At 51.0% G+C, this 12671-nt stretch overlaps 1 protein-coding gene across 6 annotated transcripts in view; it reads left to right on the top strand.

Annotated features, from left to right (window-relative positions):
* Positions 1–12671, top strand: part of SIL1 (SIL1 nucleotide exchange factor) — a 105579-nt gene that overhangs the window by 67496 nt on the left and 25412 nt on the right. For 5 of the 6 annotated variants that reach the window (XM_086758678.1, XM_086758677.1, XM_086758676.1 and 2 more), the window contains one exon: positions 4615–4736. The exons of the other annotated variant lie outside the window; for it this stretch is intronic. In XM_086758678.1, coding sequence (XP_086614804.1) covers positions 4615–4736 — 122 coding nt within the window. The remainder of the gene's footprint in view (positions 1–4614; positions 4737–12671) is intronic. 6 annotated transcript variants of the gene reach the window in all.

Below are 12671 nucleotides of genomic sequence, written 5' to 3'. Positions count from 1 at the left end.
TGCCGTGTTAAATCCAGGGGATACGGTGTCGCAAACATGGGTTTATTTTTCTTATCGGTATCAGGTAATACAAATTGCTTACTTACCATAATCCTGGGACAATAACAGACAGCAGAGGGCTACTGCAGGCTGATTTTATATCCAAGTTTGAATAAATCATCACTCGTACCAGGTGAGCAGTTTCCTAGGGGTTAGTGTGCCTGATTTCTTGTCTGTTCTCAGGTTTTTTTTTCTTGCCTTCTCCTTTTCTTCTTTTATATGAAAAACATTATGAAATGGGGGTTTTTTTCTGCTATTTTTGGGTGACCAGAGTGGTGGCTGCTAAGAAAGTAATTATTTTCTCGCTCCTTCTGGGGGAAGCATCTCTGGTTGCCAGTGGGTGCCCTTGCACCAGTTCACAGAGAACGCCTGTGTACCAGGGAGGACCACAGCCACCCAGACCCCTGTGTTTTGTCTCGCTGTGAGAAGGAGGTGGCACGCAGAGCGTCTCGTGCAGCTGGGCTGGTGGCGACAATGGCTGAAGGCTCAGGCAAGCGGCAAGTTGCTGAGTATCAGCGGAGCCACACTAATCGGCTCTGGGTGAGGAGGAATATGTTTCCTGAAATCTTGCTTCCTCAGGTTTATGCTCACACTTTGTTTTTTTTTCCCCCTTCCTCTGATCTCCCTTGCCATGCTTTCAGCCAGCACATTTTTACCTGCCGTTGCTCGCAGGCTCCGGATGCGCTGCTCTCCTTCCTTGGCTTGGTGCCTTGGGGGAAAGGACTGGGCTTCTCCCTCCCCAGCAACTGGGAGAGTCTGGAGAAGACGGGAGAGTTTCCAGGGTTGCTCTCAGTGACTTTATAACTTCAGAGGGTGAACGGGACAACTCTTGGGAGATGCCAGTGCAAGACCTCTCACTGGAACGGCACCTCTTAAAAACCGAGCGTGGCATTTTTGGAGAAAGGAACTGAAGGAGTGAGCTGCTGAGAGAGGGAGTCCATGCAGCAGCTGATGGAAGTGTTATTTCCAGGGCTCTTTGTCTTGAATTTCTCTGTCATATGCATGCAGAGGCTTCCTTGCTGTTTGTTCTCAGCGTTTTTGTTTCACTGATGGCATCTGTCTGACTCAGAGGAGAAGCGTGAACAATGGGCGCCCGAAGAGCTCTGTATTTGTACTGAGGGCTGATTCTGTCTGATTAAGGGTGCCAGAGCATCGGGCCAGCATGCTAAAAAGCAGCCCCCAAACACCCTGGGATGCTTTGGATGGCAGCATTATGGTCTGGACGATTCCAGCACAAAATCACGCCTGCTTGCAGTGCAGGATGGGGCGAACAATGTCAGAAAGGCGAGAGGGGCAGGGAACCGCTCCCTGCTCCCTGCGCAGGGGCTGGAGCATCAAAGGGAAGCCCCTCCAGCATCAAAGGGGTCGGAAGAGGGGCTGGCGGGGGGCTGGCGGGGAGCACACAGGACTCCTTTGTGCAGCGCTCACAACGCTGCTCTGTGCCCGCGCTGTCGGGGCAGATGGCTGGGCAGCACCTTCTCATCAGGCAGGAAGCTGATAAGAAATATGACTTGTCTCCAAGCCAGAGTGGCTTTTCCTCCTCTTTCTTCTTCCAGCCAGTTGAACGCATCCAGAGCATTATCTCTGCTTGGGACTGACTTTAGCAGCAGTGGCTTAATGTAATTACTGAACAGCAGCCAAACGCGCTTGTGCCGCATAACCCTGGAGGGGCTGAACTTGTCAGAGTCCTCTGCGGCGAGCCGCAGCCGTGCCGCTGGAGACCCAGGGCAGCGTGCGCTCGCGTGAGGGACCAGTGATGGCCCTGCTGCTCCCTCTTCCTCCAGGCTCTGTCTGAATGGTATCCTGCCACAGCTTTTGGTAATGGCTTGGCTCCCGGCCGTCCTGCTGCTGTCTCCGGGGCGCAGAACGCCCTGTTGAGCAGAAAATGCCACGCCCCATAGGGTTTGTGAGCAAAGGATGCTCCGTGGCGTGGTCACGAGCATCCCCGGGGCGCTGGGACTTGAAGCAGTGCGTGCCTCCGAGCTTGCTGCGAGGGAGCTGAGGGGAAGCCGTGGCCGGTGCCGAGCTGGAGGAGAGATGCTCTCTCCTGCTCTGGAAGAGTCAGCCCAAGGGCTCGGTGTTTGCTCAGCTTTTGGTTGCCAGCTCTGGTTTGCTTCTCATCAGTCAGGATTCAAGTTGGCATGTTTGGGAGCCCATCCTGGAGAAGGAGCAGGCAGGTTTGGCTTGCTAGGTTATCTGTAATGCATAAAAACCAAATGCAAATGTGAAGAGGCCAGAGCATAACTCATTTGTAAACAGAGTTCACGGTGCTTGCACAGCAGCGTGCGGAGCCAAGACCCGTTCTCATGCGTTGCAGGCTCTTTCTCTCAATTATTTACTCTCCTTATCTTTCTCTCTCCCCTCTCTGACATGCTACACCATTTCTCACTGCTAATTTCCTCTCTGTTGCGGACGGTTGACATGCTGCTTTCCCTTCCTCTTGTTTTCTTCTCGCTTGCCTTCCCTCCCTGTTTTCTTTCTGCTCCGATTCAAAGCCGCTTCCTGAATAACTGCTGTCATATTTGCTCTTCTCCCATCCCTCTCCTCGCCCGCCTTGCCTGCGTGCTCTCCTCAGGAGCTCTTTTGATCTTTGGCTTTCTTCCGTGCCGACGTCAGGGGACTGAAGCAAGGCATGAGCTGCTGCCTCGCAGCATCCTCTGCTCCCCGGAGAGGTGAATGCCTTGAAGTTGTCGAGTTTGGGGGGTTTTGTTGGTTTGAAAACGAGGAGTGAGGGAAGGAGCTCTCACAGACTCCAACAGACTCCAGTTAAAAAAAAAATAAACACATCTTCAAAATCAACTTTTACAGCACAATTTATGTTCTGTGGTTGACACCGGGGCTGGCCTGAGGGGCTCCAGCGCTGATGGGGATGCAGGGATGACTGGTTTTACCACAACTGTTGCTGGATGTGAACTTCTGCCTTTGTATTCCCTCCTGAGCAGAAGTCAACGCCCGGTTCTGGCGTTAAAGCAGCCTCGGAGATTTTACAGAGACTGGGCAATGCAAGCGCCCACCGGCAGCTGGAGTGGGGTTGCTGTGTAGATTTCTTTGTAGGCAAAGATCAGCCTGCAGAAAAGTGAGAGGCCTGGCAGCTCCAGTCTATTGGGCCAGCTAAAAGAGTAGAGTCTGAAGGATATAAAAGCTGCTGCAAATCCCGAATCGGCCCCAGCAGACCTGCAGAGAGTGGCTTTCTGTCGGCGGCTTTGCAGAGGGACAGCAAGCGGTGGGCATTGTCCCGCTTGGGAGCAGAGGCAAGCCGCGGCGCCCCAGGTCCTGCCTCCGTAAAGCCGTACCCGCAGGACGTAAAGCTAAGTAGCTTCCTCATCCTCTTGGGTACCTAAAATATCCGACTTAGAGCCGATTTTGGTGATGGTGTACAGCCGGGATAAATATAACACTGAGCACGAGGTCACCGCTGACTGAAAGCGCCCGATGTGCCCTGCGCACTGAGCGGTGTTTGCCCTGTCCCGCCCCGTCGGTGCCGTCTGCTCGCTGGGGCCGCGGAGGGCGGTTTGCCTGGCTGATAACTGTTTTTTATGTCCTGTTTCCATCCGTCAGCATACGCTGTTGTCTCTCTGTCTTTCCCAGAGGAGAAATGTTGCAATACTAAAACCAAATTTTTTTGCGCACGCAATTCTGAGCATTCATCAGATTCCCTTTTAAACTGCAAAAAAAAAACCCAAAACTATTGAAAACTAAAATGTATCAATTGGGTTTTGGACCCAATTTTGTACTTGAAGCACTTTGCGCTGTTCCTCTAGATTGTGTTTGTGAGCCACGCAGAGCCCTTTTCCAATTTCCTCTCAGAGAACAGATGCGCGCTGTGATTTGTGCCCGGTTAGCCTCGTTCCGTTAAAGCCAAAGATGGATGAATCCCCGCTAATGTTGAAACTTTTCCCCACTGGCAGTTAGTCCAATATCGGCTGCTTTAGAAAAATAATTGCTCAGGCTGCCCCGAGGGGATGCATCTGGCTGACCCTTCGAGCAGGGACTGGCTTTTTCTTCTCACGTCCACGTGCAATCGTTGGGGGTACTCACGGAAAACACGCAGAGCTGCCTGCGCTCCTCGCCGCAGGCAGTACTGCTACTGCTGACGGGCTCTTAAATGTCCCTAGTGCTACAATTAGAGCATCAATTAATTAATTGCACTTGCAAAACGTACAGTTCCCCGGGTTACTGGTAACGGCTTGCTCAGGTGAGAGAGTGAGTGGGCTTTTTTGACATCATCAGGCTTACGGAATTTTTTACATCACCTAAGTTACCGAACGACGTGTCAGGAGTAGTTTTGATCGCTAATCAAAGTATCTGAGTTTTCAGCGATGCCTTCTGCCGGTGGTAACAGCCACCCATCAGTAGACTGTGGTTCTGCAACCATGGCATCCCTGCTCACAGACAGTATAATACGAAATTCCAGCTATAGTTGTTCCCTCGTAATTTTTAATTGCTTTTAGATCTCAGCACTGGTTAGACTGGGAGGGAAGGGGTGCTGTGCTTTCCGAAGCAAGGTGTTCTCAAAGGGCTGTTGAGTGGAGCCTGGCTGGGGGTTTTGCACTGATGCGAGCTGCTCTCTCCCAGGTGGACAACGCCAAGGACTTCCTCTCCATGGGCGGGCTCCGGCTGGTGATCGACGGGCTGAACAGCACAGAGGCCATGCTGAAGGAGCACGCTGCCTTCGTCCTGGGAGCCGCGCTGTCCAGGTGAGCTCCTTCCCACCCAGCCCGGGAGGGAGAAAACCTCAGGAGACCAGACTTCTCTTTGGTGTTCTTGATTTATTTCTTGATATATTCTCTTAATCTATTTTTAAGAGCAGGAGCTGAAAGCTTCTGTCATCCTCTGACACACCAAATTTCTTCTCCCCTGCCTGGCCCTTTCCTTGCACCACCGCTTACCCTGGTCCTCTTGTCGGTGTGTCCTCACCCTGCTTGTTAGCCATAGCCAGAGGTAATTCAGTGTGGAAGCCACAATTATTTCTTCATTTCCCTGTGCTCCTTGTTTTTATGAAGTCTGAGGGGACTAATTCTGCTTCCTCTCCTCTCCCCTTGGCAGCCTTCTCCTGGGGAAGATCTGGAGGATGGTGCAGTTATGGGTGCCCCTGGGAGCTCCTTTCTCCTTCCTGCTCCTTGCTCCCAGGCCGCTTTAGGATAGCAAGCTGTGGATTTCAAAAATACAGCAGCTCTTGTCGTCTTTGGAGGGGAATTTTAGCCTCACAGACGCGTGCCTCTGGCCCACAGGCGTAACCAAAGGGATGTCTGTTAGACACAGGGTGAGGAACGGGGGTCAGCAGGCTGGATCGAGAAGAGGCTGGTCTGGAGGATGTTTGTGGTTCACTGGAGGGTGGCTGTTGCCCGAAGGAGCCCAGCTGGCCTTGCGCTGGAGCATAACGTGTGGTACTGCGTGGGCTTCACGGGTTTTGTTGGTGCCCTTTTTGTTGTATGTGTCTGGGGGCTTTTTGGGGTGTGCGTGGCATGTTCAGAGGTGCAGAGGCTGTAGAAATGCGTTGGATGGACCCGCACTTCCAGGTCAGAAGTGCAGAGTGAAGACTGAAAGCCAGGACCATAATATCTGAGTATTTCTATGCTGAAAAATGCGGTCACCTTCTCCCCGTTATAAATAATTCATCACTTAATCTAACAGATTGGACTTACCGATTGCAATAAGATACACGCTTTCACACCAGAAACACGGACCCGCTCTTCATATTCTGGCTTGTTTTAGTGTTTGAAATAATATTATGATTGTTTCCTTAGGCTCTTTAATAGCATGTAGACACTTAATTATATGTTTCATGAAGGGAAAATCAGGCAGGGGCTCTGGAATCATTTGCAGGTAACTTGTGAAATGACGGAGGCTATTAAATCGCTGCTTTCCCGATTTAGCTAACGTGAGACGATCAAGAGTCAAGAAATTTGTTGTCTCATGATACGAGCATGTAGCTAATGCTAACATGGCAATACTTGCAAATAAATGCCTTTGGACAGAAACAATCTTTTCTAATCTGACAATGTTAAAATATCGCTTTGGAAACTTTCAGACCTTTTTTCTTTAAAGGATGCTCTGACAGATGGTAATTTGGGGTGGTTTGGATGATGTATTGTCTGAGAGCTCCGTTCCAAAATGTGAGGAATATTATGCCTGCTTTTTGGGTTTGCTTTTTTCCCCTCGCTGTGCTTAAGCTTTCTCAATAGACACCTACGTGCCAACTCGTCTGCTTTGTGCTCTCTGCTTAATTTGTTTGTTCGTACATTTTCTCAGCTGACTCCGTGCTCCGTTTAAACTGCCGGGGGCATTTCAAGTACTTCACGCTAAGCGTTTTCTGATGCCTTGTGTTTTTCTGAGGGGGTTGTTGTTTATTTCCTTCACCCGTGGTTGTTCCTAGGGGTGGGACTTTCCAGTAACTGCCCAGAGGTGCGACAGCTGCCTGGGCTGTCGGGATGTGATCTGATCTGTACTTGTGTGCCTGGGGCTGGTGTCAGGTCATACAGTGGATTCTGAGCCGTGCCTGGGCAGGAGGCGATGGTCTGCTGCTCCCTGAATTGGTCTGCAGCCACCTCCCAGCTCTCTTCAGCCGGGTTGGCTCGGGACAGTGGTTTCAAGCCAGGCAAGCCTTCCCAGAGGAAAATTAAGGGCATGATCATAGCAGCTCCTCAGCCCAGCCCAGGAGGTCATTAACTCTTGGCATAGCTGAATCTGGAAGAGAGAGTTTGTGGCGCTGTCTGTCAGGAGGTTGTTTTATGCAGGAGAAAACCACGGAACACTGAGCAGTGTCAGACGTGCTTGGTTGAGATCCAGAATTCCTTAACTCTTACAAATAGCCAAGTCTTCTCCAGATGCTGCGTCCTTAACCCTGATCAGACAGTGAAGCAGGTGAGGGATGGAGCGACCAGCTGCAGCACCCAAGTCTTGCCTGCACACAGTCCAGCTGGGACCTGGCTCAGAGAGCTGAGCTGTGCGCAAAAACCAGTTTGGAATAAAAGGGTTTTCAAGTGGGTTGGCCCTTGAGCCAACGGGCCGGGTGGCTGGCCAAGGCGTTGGACCGGCAAAGGCGGGAGGAGGAGAAGGCACAGCAGGGGCAGTTCCGGATTTCTTCCTCCTGATATTGTTCCTATTTGTTTGACCTAAACTGGACTTGAAGAGCAGGCTTAGCACAGGAGTTTGGTCCTCAAAGCAAAGGATCCCAAGATCTGTAGTTGCCTGGGTGCTTCCTGGACACATGCTGTCCTCCTGGCATCCATCTGCCTCCATCCGTGAGCCTCTGCTATGGAAGAGGGCGATCTGGTAGAGAAGAAATCAAGATTTCATCTCGTTTCTCTTGTATGTCCTTCAGTTTAGGCACTTGGGGTTTGATCGCTGCGTCAGTGACCAAATCAAACATCGTTCCATCTGGTAGAGTTTTCTGAGCAGTGGCCTTATTGCAACTCTGCAACCTCGCCGCAGCCTTGCTGTTTTTAAACCTGTAACAAAATGTTTTCCATTCAGCAGTTTGCAAAAGTAAACTTCATTTGGACAATCCTCAAGTGCTCTGATTGCAAATAAAAGTTAAATGCACTAACAGAAATAATTGCTAGGCATGTGGGCTTGTACATTTAGGTATCCATAATTCACTAACAGAATATGCCAATACACAGCGTTATCTGGATTTTCAGTGATTGCATTAGCATAAAAGCATGTTAGCGTTTATCTGGCGGCACTAACATTTAAATATATATAAGTATGAAATATTAAGGTACAGCATTTTGGAGGCAAGCAGAACCGCCGTCTATAAAACGCTCCTGCCTATTTTTGCCGGCACACCGTAGGATCTTCGGATGACAATCAGCTCTCACGCTGTTGAGTCCAAACATTGGGAAAATGTCGATGTTTTATGCAAAGAGGAGCTATATTAAGCTAAAAAAGATTGCTGATGAGAGAAGTGTCTTCTGATGTCCTCTGAGCTATTTACGGGCAGCCTCTTCCTTTGTTCACAGCACAGCCAGGCCCCTGCGCAGTCTGTATCTAGATGTTTCACAAGACTGGAAATGTTAGCCGGGAAGGATTATGCTTGCGATTAAAACCTCCATTTTTAAAAACTTTACCTCCAGGAAACGTTTTTCCACACCGATAATTTGAACATTTTAATATTTTGTAATAAAAGGATTTTTGTAATCCGTTTAGAAGGGGAAGAGTAATTTATGTTGAAGGCTTTCTTGAAGCTTTATCCCAAATGCTCCCCGTGTGCTTAGGGGTGAATTGGAGGTGAGGATGGAGAAAAGCAAAGCCGTGGGACCTGCAAGGCAAAGAGAAGCAGGTTGTGTTCCATGAGGAGAGGGCAGAAGGCGCAGAAGGTGAGATTTCAGCATGGCCAAAGTGGGGAGTCACTGGGCAGCTGCACGGAGAGATCTGTGCTGCTTCGGCCAGTCCTTTAAAAACCCATGTGCCGCTCAAACCGGGTAGCTGGGGACAGGATTTCACACCAATGGTTGCAGCTTGTGCTTGCCCTCTGTCCTAGCAGGATGTAGGGCAGTCCCCAGCGCAGCCTCTTCCAGCAAACCCAGCGCCACTGGGATCCCGCTGTTCCCCTTTTGGCCCTGGGTGATAGAACAAATGTGACAGGACTTGGTAAGTAAACAGGACTTGGGACTAAACTCATCACAGGTAATAATGACTCAAGCATCATCTTGTAGCTGCACTCAGGAGTTTCCTAGAGAAGGCTCGCGTTGGGGTGTTGCGTGTCTTAACCGTTTCCCGTGGGATCAAACCCCTGAGCTACGACAGCGTGCGTCCTGAGCACCCCCATCACCGTTAGTCGTGTTACCCACCTCTGAGCCTTGCTTAGAGCTCACACCATTCTGGCAAAGCAGAGAGGGCTGTCAAACACCTATCAGCTTTGCGAGGGAAGCCTGAAAGAGCCCAGCGTGATGGGTCCGTTGCCTCCCCGCGCAGTGCTGGGGTGGGGTGTCCAGGGAGTGCCCAGCATCGTCCGGTCCAACTGGTTTCGATTCCACTTTCTCATCTTTTCTCTGGGAGGAGGGGTGGGGGATGCTGTCTCCCGTGCTCTGTCCACCGGTATTCTGGTGACGTCCGTTCTCCTGGGGTGCACGGCTTCCATGTTTTGTCGGAGAAGCACCACCAGGATGTCTTTGTCAGGAGGAAAAGCTTCCACCAGGTTTAACGATTTTGAATTAAGTCCAGTGTTGCAGTGAAGCTGGTTGATGCTCCCTGCCGTTAAATAACATTCAGGGCCCAGCAATAAACTCCGGAAAAGTAAAATTAAAGACCCTGCTTCAATGCTGTCTTGTAAGGACATAAGAATTTCTGGGCAGAGGAATAAATCTATTTAGCTTAACAAGCACTGTCCCTACCCGTTTATTTCAAATCCATCTTCATGTTTGTCCCTTCCTCCTCCAGCGTCTCCTTTTACATCTCCACTCTTTGCCCATCTCTTTATCCCTTTTCACTGGTTTTTCCAGGGGCCCTGGTTGCCAGTGCCGTGTGTTTGCCGCCTCCCAGTTGCGGTAATTCCAGCTTGACTCCCTGCCCCCTTGTAATTTCTTGCTTTGTAGAGTCTCTCTTCTGTTTTCATTTGAACTCCTGACTTGTGTGGAGTTATCAGCCTCACTGCACTTAATTTCAAATTAATTTGATTGGGTCACCTCAATTTTTTTTTTTTCCCCTGTAACGATAATGAACTCAACCTATTTAGCCTTTCCCCATTACGAATAACCTTAACGAAAACTGCAGCGTGGTGTAAAACTGTTTCATCGTTATGGTTAATTACACAGAAGAATAAATCCCCAAACATTTTCCAGTGTCTGAAATCTAACAAGAAAGTGTAATTAACAATTAAATAGTAAACTGCCATCCTTGTGCTCTCAGGAAGACGGGGAGAGCAGACCTCCTGAGAAAAATCTGGAATCCGAGGTTTGCTCCTGGTTTTCAGAAATGCGTTGGAAGTTTAAACGCTGGGGAGGTGCTGGCTTCCGGAGGCTGGCAGGGTGCAGCAGCACAGCGTCGGGTGCTCGTCCCACGCTGGCGCCTGCGACTGCTGGAGAGCTGACCGGGTGGGACGGACATCCCTGAGGGACTGGCTTTAGACTGAGGATGTTGTCCTTTCTGTAAATTGTGGGGATTCTGGAGTGCGTTACCCGTCCAGGGGTCTGGGTTGGGCTGGTGGTGCGAGGTTGAGCAGTGAGGATGCGGATTGCTGAGACTCGCATCGCACTTCAGCAGCGAGCAAACCTGTGCGGTTCCCCCCCAGCACAGAGTCCTTTCGCATTTTATCCGTTACCACGGGGTTCAGCCTCGGCGGTGCGGGTGGTTTCTTCCTCGCGTGTCCTTCACACGGAGGTGAGCGCTTCCAGAGCTGTGCAGGGTCTTGCCGGCCTTCTGCTGCTTGCTGGTGTAAGGCCGTGTGAGGTGGCCTGCCACAAAAGCTCAGCCTGGCAGGAGAGCTGGCGCTGCCCAGGGACACGGCGGGGCTCAGGGGTGCTGGGAACCCGCTCAGCGGCGCTGCGCAGCACCCTCTCTTTAGCAGGAGGTTGGCGACACAAGATTTTCCTGCTGATCCTGCAGGAGAAACTCATCTCAGCCAGGTCGTGCATTACATAAAACACAGTGTTTCTGTCTCTTCTCATTTAGTAAGTGCTCTCCGCTAAAGCGTTTGAGTTATTGTGCTGGTTTCCATTTAAAATACGCAGTCGGACTGGTTACTTAATCACTCTCTGCAAGAAAAAACATAGACCTGGTTTCATCGCTGGACGCAACGTGTATTCCTCCGTCTCTTCAGCCACCATTTATTCATCACCCATGATCTGTTTGTCCTTTTCACTACAGCCTGCGCGCTCGGCTAATGGCTTCACAAGCTTCAAAGATTTTCCTACGGAGCACCTGCATTATTTTCCTGACCTGCTGTGACTTTCCCATGTCGCGTGGTCTCCGTGTTCCCTCCAAGTAGGAGGTGCAAAGCGCTCCGCAAGGAGGAGGCATCAGCTCCTTAACGACGACGCAGAGGAGGCTGTGGCGGCCGTCGTTAATGTGTTTCAGAAGGGAGGTTGAAAAAGTGCTTTGGGTAGAACAAAGCAGCAAAGAATGGGAGGAAGAGGAGCAATGAGAGCAGGAAATGCAGGACCCAGCTTCAGTTCTGCTGGATCTGCTCCCAGCGGGGTTTGGGGTGGATGGAGCTGACCCAGCGATTACGGTTACGGCCGTTGTCTGAGCTTGTATAGGAGGATCCAGATCCCACCGCTTCCTTTGTAGGTCCTGCGCTCACCCTCCTTCCCCTTTCCTGATCGGGGCTGTGGTTGTGTTTAGTTGCTGGCCGGCTGTATGTAGCGAGCCTGCAGAGGTGGATGCAGCCAGGTTTGCGTGTGAACGGTAGCGGCCTTCCAGTGCCTAAAGGGGGCTGCAGGAAAGACGGGGAAAAACCCTTCAGCAGGGCCTGGTGTGACAGGACGAGGGGTGATGGTTTCAACGTAGAAGGAGGCAGATTCAGATCAGATATTAAGAAAACATTTTTACCCTGAGGGTGGTGGGGCACTGGCCCAGGTTGCCCAGAGAGGCAGTGGATGCCCCATCCCTGGAAACATTCCAGGCCGGGTTGGCCGGGGCTCTGAGCAACCTGATCTGGTTGGAGATGCCCCTGCTCCTTGCAGGGGGGTTGGGCCATTCTGTTATTCTAACTGGGATTTTGGAAGGGTCTTGGGGGATGCCCTTAGCTCTTGTGGGGTGTCTTATGGATTTAGCCACGTTTACTCACTGGCCTTCTGTGGCTCCTTGCTCTTCCGCTTGTGCTGAGGAGCAGAAGGCAGAGCTGCTGGACCCAGACCTTGCGTAGGAGGCAAAATAACCCAGGCCAGGAGCTGCAGGCTTTCACGGCATCTAAGCCTGGCCCTTGCGTGTGCTGATGGAAGAGCGATCGAGTTGCGGCATGTGACCTTGTTCCCAGGTTGGCATCTTCCAGCCTTCTGTTCTCCTGGTACGGTGTTTTGATAAGTTTTTCCTCATCTGTCTATTGGTGTGCTTTAAGGTAACGTTGAAACAGTTGTTTATTCATCCGTGAAGACTGTTCCTCAGGTCTTCCACCAGATTGCTGCCAACCTCAGCGCCTTCAAGGCTCTCCGAGTGTTTGAACGGGGTGACATTCTGTGGAGAGAGAAAACAACAGCTTACTGGAAATTATCTTTTTCTGAAGAAACTCATCATCGCTGCTGACTGCTTGCTCTTCCCTCAGGTGCTGACATTCTGTGTCATCTTGTGAGCTGGATATTGATCTCTCTTTATTTTAAATGATCCTATTTCTGCTGAAAAGGAGATGGCCATCGAGGCCCTCGGAGCTGCCCGGCATGTTTTAGGAGGGGATGACTCACTGGCTCGGCTGTCGGAGAAGCCGCACAGACCCCTGAGCCCTGCTGGTCAGGGCAGCGGTCGATGGCCAGGAGACGTCTCCGGGGAGCTGGACCGGTGGGCAGCCCCTCCCCGTGGGGCAGCATGGAGTCATCACGCAAGCTGGAGAAACACCATTGCAGCCGCTTCCCACCGAGTCTTAGCCCCTTGAGGCTGCTGCGTGAGCCCTGAATAGATTTGAAAACTAATTTGCTGCTCAGAGCATCAATAGACATACGTCACTTGGCCTTTCTGCTGCATTTAACGAGCTTCCA

The sequence above is a fragment of the Chlamydotis macqueenii genome, chromosome 14 (genome assembly GCF_036417535.1).
Source record: "Chlamydotis macqueenii isolate bChlMac1 chromosome 14, bChlMac1.mat, whole genome shotgun sequence".
In the NCBI taxonomy this organism is placed as follows: Eukaryota; Metazoa; Chordata; class Aves; order Otidiformes; family Otididae; genus Chlamydotis; species Chlamydotis macqueenii.
This window is presented reverse-complemented; position numbering and strand designations above follow the sequence as displayed.